The sequence below is a fragment of the Ruditapes philippinarum genome, unplaced genomic scaffold, assembly GCF_026571515.1.
Source record: "Ruditapes philippinarum isolate M1 unplaced genomic scaffold, ASM2657151v2 ctg13724_1_1_1_1, whole genome shotgun sequence".
Lineage (NCBI taxonomy): Eukaryota > Metazoa > Mollusca > Bivalvia > Venerida > Veneridae > Ruditapes > Ruditapes philippinarum.
The window spans coordinates 12,053-19,259 of record NW_026859948.1 but is presented as its reverse complement, the minus strand read 5'-3'; the positions used below and the strand labels follow the sequence as shown (position 1 = coordinate 19,259).

Genomic DNA, 7,207 nt, shown 5'->3' with positions numbered 1-7,207 from the left:
TAACGGCGAATGTATCTTTTATTTAAAAAACACATGAATAGTTTACGTTAACATAATAAACCATTCTGGAACAAAATAAAATACTATGTTGCTATCTTAAGAAAGGTTTTAACCGTTGAGCAATATGCCTTATCTGAATTCAGGAAAACATACTTACATTTCAGTCATGCATGCGATTTAGAGAATGTTTTTATTCAAAATCCGAACAATATTTTTTGCAGCTGATATATAGATGCAAAGTAGTTTACATCTGTAGTTGTCTTTACTAAATTTTACTCATTTCTGTATAAAATAGTAATGAAAGACCGTTACAATATGTGTGTACGAGAAACAAACATAATTTTCCAAATATAATGAATAAAATATTTTGTGTAACACAATTAATAAGATAAAAGTTTTGCCAATTTTGCAAATTTAACCGAAACAAAAAAAAACAAACAGTGTATCACAATTCACCGCAAAGAAATGACGAGGCGTTGTTAAAACAATGGACGATGATATATGTATTGCCGTTAACATGTGCTTTTGCTTGAATATGCTGTTGTTTTCTTGTGACATTAAGTAGAATTTTTATATAATTTACGTTTATAAGTCACAGCTTATACCAGTTGCATTCATTGTTTTCTTTTTTGTGACAAAGCGTATATAAACAATATATATAAACGTTTTTTGAAATATCACCTTCAGAATTTAACGGCATTGCTCCTAAATAGCCCCTCAGTTCAATTTTACATGAATTTAGGACATGCACTAGCATACTACATGGTTTAATTTATTCATTGTGTCGTTTTCCACCATTTGTTCTTTTGTTATTTTCTCATCGCTTGTAGGATCGTCCTATGTAAGTATGTTGTTATTCGTGGTTTTGCCATCTTGCATTGTTCTTGTTGATATCAATGTTTCATCGTCGTCACTGTGTTCCTTTGATTCTACGAGATTACTAGTATCCCATGGTAAATCAAAGACTTCCGTCCTATTATCTAGATAAGATTATGACATTGCTTGATGTTTTTTCCAAAAACATTTTTTTAACCTTTCCACTTAATGATTTCCTTTTTAATTTGGTACTGTTTGATTTTGCGTCGTCCAAAATCTGATTGCCTTCATTGTCGATGCATTTCTCGTCATGTTTCTTGATTACGGATTTTACATCAGGCTCTGTCGTAGAAGTAGCTAAAGTTTCCAATTGATAAAACATCTCGTTGTTTTTGTTATTATGATTATTGTGTCTCTTTCGCCTTCTTCTAGTTGTTCTTAGAGACTGAACAGTACTGTTTTTGCTGTTTTTATCCTTACACTGAGCAATGCCTTTCATTAAAATGTTTCCATTTTCGTGCAAGTATAATACTGGCCATACTATGTAATCTATGTAAATACCCGATTTTGTATAAGGCTTGTACAAAGTACTATCATGCAGTTCATCACATCGATCAATATTTACATCAACATGTACAGGTGGATCCTGAACTGCCATAAGCCAACACAAACCTATACACTTGTTCAAAAATCGTTTAACATAATGGTCTTTTCGGAGTTCTTTTTCGGGTAAAGTACGTTTTATTTTTTATTTTATTTCCTGAAAAAAATGATATTATAAATATAGTCACAACTACGTCTCTAGTCATTTCTGCAAATGCAAGCTCTGTTTTCAATAATTCAATATTTAGTAAGCATTACAGGTAAAAACAAAATTTTCAAGAGTTTTTTTTTTTAATCACCGATCCTCTTAGCCGCAAAAAACACAATTTTAGTAAAACTTTTTAAGTTTAATCACATTGTTTCCTTTCGCCGAATTATATATTAAAATATGCTCACATTGGTTAATATGTTAATACCTGTTTAATTATAGATTGCTGTCCTGCAGTATTTTTCTTTCTTTGGTCTTTCAGTTGTTTTAATAACTCGACCGGCGGCTGCTGCCCCTAAAAATAAAGATCATTAAAACGTTATGTTTTATTTAAATAACTGTCTTGTTTTCAATATTACACAGAAGTTTGCTTTAAATGACATGAACATAAAAAACGGCAACATTTAGAATTGATATTACATATACTTACATTAAATAAATGCATTAAATTAATACCATAAGAATGACAAAAGAAACGTATTGAAACGTTTCCATATTTTATTGAAGAATAACAATTCTGATGTCAAATGTAGGGGATGTATCTTAACCTTTTCCCTGATATAGACGTGTTTTGACGGCTTCCCCCCCCCCCCTTTTGAGGCCTCAAACAGTGAAAAATTGCCCTATTTAGGTCCTAAACACTGTTTTTCGTTGAGAAATGTTGTTAAAAAAAACTGATCACTTTTTCCGCGCCCCCCCCCCCAACCAGAAGATACATCAGGGGGTTGCCAGAAGGGGGATGTGCCCCTTCTGTTTGGGGGTTTGAATGGGGGAGGCGGTTGTGCCCCTTATCGCCTAGTAAATTTTGGACGTGTGGCAGGCTGAAAATGGCCTCATGTCGATCTTAGGGTAACTAGTAAGCGACACTGAACAGCCTTTTACTCTATCTCAATTCATTGAGAAGTTGCAGCACTTTGAATTCAGTTTTGGTGGACAAAAACAATGCAAAATAGTGATTTTTGGCAATTTTGAAACGTGCCCCCGTTGCCATGGTAACAGGAAATTTACAACTGGGCATGTTGTTACAGAAGCTATGGTCTAGTCAACATTTGTGCCAAGTTTCATCAGTATTGACGCATTTTTCATAGTTTCATAGCAGTTTGAACTTGTTACAGGAGGCTTTTCAATGAAAACGGCCATTTTTCTCAATATGCTCATCGGATAAAAGGTTAAATTAATCTTATAATAAATGCAGAGAAAAGTGGCAACGACATATCAATAATATATTTAGTTATTAGAAACAAACAGATATTTCCCTTACATTGAGAAAAGTCTTGATGGCATCTGTCACTGCATCCCGATCTTCTACGGCTTTTTTGATACAAGCTCTGTAAATGACCTGCAAAACATTATAAAATGAACATATGAAAATAATAATTATATTCACTGATATTGTACACAAAATAAACTTTCTTCCTTTTTTTTCGTTTTTGTGTATTTATTGAATTAAACAAACATGTTGCAAAACAGATTATTTTGTATTTTTTGTCTTTATCAAATGATACTAATAGTTCTTATTCTTACACAAAACATGCTTAAAAGAATACGGCATGCATCTTCTTCCGCGTTTCCACATTTAATTACACCAAAGGCGTCAGTCCATTCATTGTCATAAAGTTCTGAATATTGTTCAGCTAGTTTTGTAGGTCTGTTAACATCACTCAAGTCTGCTATATTAGGATTCCCGTCTGTAAGCTTAGCGCTAGCAACAACACTTAGTCTGGAAAAAATATATATCATTAAGACATTGCCCTTTTTTATTTATTATGTCCTTTCCTCTAATACTAAAAACTAAATTGTCTTCATTCTTGCATTTTTATGAAATTTAATATTGTTCAATCACGTTTTAAAACCGGTACAAAAAAGTTTTTCACTTAATATAAGTGTAATTAGATCAAAAACTAAAAGCAAACGAAATTACTTCAATGGCTGATCTTATATATAATGACAAACTAAAATACTGTCAATGTGATAAACAAGACAGGAGATACATTGGAATGGTGATTATAGTATTAATCTAATGTTGTGGGAAAAAGAATAATATTGTAAAACTGTTTTGTTTTTTTATTTTGCAACTAGTTTCTAGTTTCTAGTATTACAAAGTCTTGGAAAACATAACAATGAAATATATTCATACTGAACAATACATAGATATCGTATATTTATATTACCTAGTAGACCTGTGAATTTGGTGGTCAATAAAATGATATTACCCTTACAGTTGCTTAATGATGATATAACTAGTAAGTAAACAGGTTTCCACGTAAATAAGGTTGAAAGTATTATCATTATATATTTTACCTAGTCAAGAGCGTATCATTTTCCTCCTTCAGTTGTCGAATCTGTTCTTTTTGCTCTGAAATCTTTTAATCAAGTGCCTCGCATTCATGTTCATGTCTTAAATAAACAAACAAACAAACTAAACATGAACATAGTTTAAAAGCAAAACCTCACGCACGTTCAGCAGAAACTCTTTTAAAACACAGTTTAAGACAAGACAAGATGTATAAGGTTATGCATATGTCATTAAATGAAAATTTAATTCTGCAAATATACAGTTACAAAAGATAACAACGGTTTTACCATTTAGATTGCGTTCCCAAGAAATTGTTTTAAAATTTGCGAAAAATTATACAGATCTGAAATCTAATTACAATTGTGAACAAACACGCGTTCGTGTTTCCATTTATGAATCATCATGTGTTCTTTAAATTCAGGTTAATAATTTATCGTGTTATCAAAATATTAAAATGATTATAACAAATATGTCCTTATTCATAAATTGAGAGAGTCATAAACAAAAAGAATAGTAGGCCTTTAATTTGTTATTTAGACCAAACACAAATAATGTTGTTCGCTTGTAAGCCAGACCGATGCTTTTGAAGTGATATGGCGATTTTAAAGCTCTACTGGCGGAGGAAGACCGAAGGTGCCCCTCCTAGCACTGTTAGGCATAAGTACGAAAAATGTCGACCTTCGAAAGCAGGGTAGTGGCACGTACTCATTTTAAGGGATGCATGTTTAAGAATATGATTCAGAATAAAAATATTCTTTCAAATTTAAACTTTTAACAGTTGTGTGCATGTTTTTGATCTTTGTAATATTCAAAATAAAGACTGGCGTGAAAAAAAAACGGAATGGCGTGAAGAACTTAATATGATACATTTATTTAATTTTACCCATGAAATATGGTGCTATATCAGTCAAATATATTTAATATTTTTTAAAAATAAATATGAAATATAAATATGAAAGTGGGCGGAGTCAAAACTCATATTTATTTTAAGGGACTTCTTTCGCCGTTTTGTTTGAAAAATCTGATGAATACAAAACAACTTTTTCTTGAATATTGATTTGAAAACTATCTAGCATGATAGAAAATGATCTAACTAAGAAAATTAATCCGAACACCGATATCTTTAATTCAGTAATTAACGCTGTACAGACGTTTAAAGTGTTGTTTACATGACGTCACAATGTAGCGCCAAACAGCGCGTGCTTACGCATAAATTACTGCGCGCTGTACAATTGCAGTTGGTAGCAAGCAAGGGGATTCGTTACCATTTTCTTTGATAATGAAATTAAATAAAAAGGTTATTTTTTCGTTTTTCGTGAAATATGGTATATATTTTCACTCAACATGATAAAATGCCACATATTTTCACTCGCCGTACCGGCTCGTGAAAATATGTGGCATTTTATCATGTTTCGTGAAAATATATTCCATATTTCACGCAAACGAATAAATATCCTCTTAGTATTAACAACATTAATAGTAACCAAGATTATTGTCATTTCTGTAATATATTCTTATTCTAAAATGCTACTCTACCGGAATCTTATTACACTACAACAAATACATTTTTAATAATTCTGTTATTTTCTTCAACATATAAACTTATGGAAAAAGATATCATTACTTTACAAGTTGTTCCTGTTTCTGTGTTTCAAGGTCCTTCAGTTGCTTTTCCAGGCTTTTCACTTCAATTTTGTAGGCCCTTTCTCTGTTAACACATCTTGATTATGGAATAAAACGAAAAAAAATTCATCATTAAAAAATGTAGGCTTATCTATCACTAAATATGCAACAGAGCAAGGTCATTGATATCTTGAGATACATGTAACGCCAAAATGTATTTTCGTTTTCATTTGTAAATCATTAAGTTAATAGTATTGTCCTGCAAAATGTAAAATTCACAAATAATTTTGCTTTTACACATTGTAAATCTAGTATAAAACCAATGAACTTTGTTGAAATATTCTATTGTATGTATGTTAAAGGGCAATAATGATAAACAATATTTCAGCCAAGCCTACAAATTGAACGACCCAGTTTCTTTGTTTTTTGTACAAATGTGTCTGGGTGCCTTTTGTCGCATTTGTTTCAAAATGCTTACGGTGGTTACTTCAGAAAAGTTACCGAAAAAAGGAAAAGACGGTTAAAGCACGCAAAAAGTAATTAGTTACACATATGTGACAACCTAAATGTAATAAATTTATAGGGGCAAAAATGCAAGCACTCTGCAAAAAATAACTTATTTCTTGTATTATTCAGGAAATAGGGACCAAATGAGTCGAATAAATTATTTTTTATCCCCATTAAAGATAAATATTTTCGTAAGTTATTGTGTTAGTGGTTGAATTTGCGACGTGGAAATATTTGCGATTGTTGCGAATTTAAAAATTATTCGCAAATATGTGATCGCGCAATTTTTTTAAGGCATACGTTTTTCTATCACTTGAATAAGTTTGATTGTTAAGGTACTGAGATTAACTGCTTGTTTGTTCTAGTTTGGTATTAACAAATAACAAATGTTTTAATGAAACAATATATGTGTTAATGACATAAAAGGTTATTCTGTTAAACAAAACAAACTTTCAAAATATGATAAAGAAGTCCTTTATCATACTTACAATGTATATTTCAAGCACTGCTATAAATAATAAAAGTATCAAACTATTCTTAACCTGTACCTGCCCAATTAATGATATTCCAAAACAGTATTAAGTTCAAGAAATCATACTTTCGCAAATATTTCCGCACGCAAAAAGTCCACTTTTGACATTCGCAAAAGTTTTGTGAACATAAATATCCACTCATACAGAATATCTTGTTTAGACTTCTGTAATCATTAACTAATACAAAGGTATTTCAAGTTTTTTTTTCCTTACCTTTCGTGTGTTTTGTCAGCCATTGAGACTTGTGACGGTGAAGTCGGCCGTTTTACATTATGAATTTCTTCCTCACCAGCCTTTAATTTATCTTTATTCTCACGACAACAACGCGATCCCATTTCATTTATCTCTTTTAAGTATAGGATATCGACCGAGTACGAGGTCTTTCTGTTTAGGAAAGACCTGGTCACGAATTTCATGTGACACCGAGAGCGCGTAGCGCTCGAGGTGTTTCATGAAATTCGTGACCAGGTCTTTCATAAACAGAAAGATCGATGTACGAGGCCGATATCCAACTTACACACCGTTAAACTTGTGGCTTGAGCTGCATTTGATGTAATGCACAAAGATTACTTTTAACACAGCGCATATACAAGTAAGCTTTTATTAACGTTCTGTTTAAAT

The 7,207-nt window shown here is 31.7% G+C and overlaps 1 protein-coding gene across 1 annotated transcript; it reads right to left on the bottom strand.

Annotated features, from left to right (window-relative positions):
• Positions 1-582: 582 nt before the first annotated feature.
• LOC132758385 (uncharacterized) lies at positions 583-6,921 on the bottom strand. Its single transcript, XM_060750059.1, has 5 exons — positions 6,800-6,921; positions 3,152-3,347; positions 2,889-2,966; positions 1,836-1,922; positions 583-1,558 (listed from the first exon to the last, which is right to left on the bottom strand). Exons 1-5 carry the CDS (start codon positions 6,919-6,921, stop codon positions 977-979), a joined length of 1,065 nt encoding a protein of 354 aa, XP_060606042.1. The 3' UTR covers positions 583-976.
• Between the last annotated feature and the right edge of the window lie 286 nt (positions 6,922-7,207).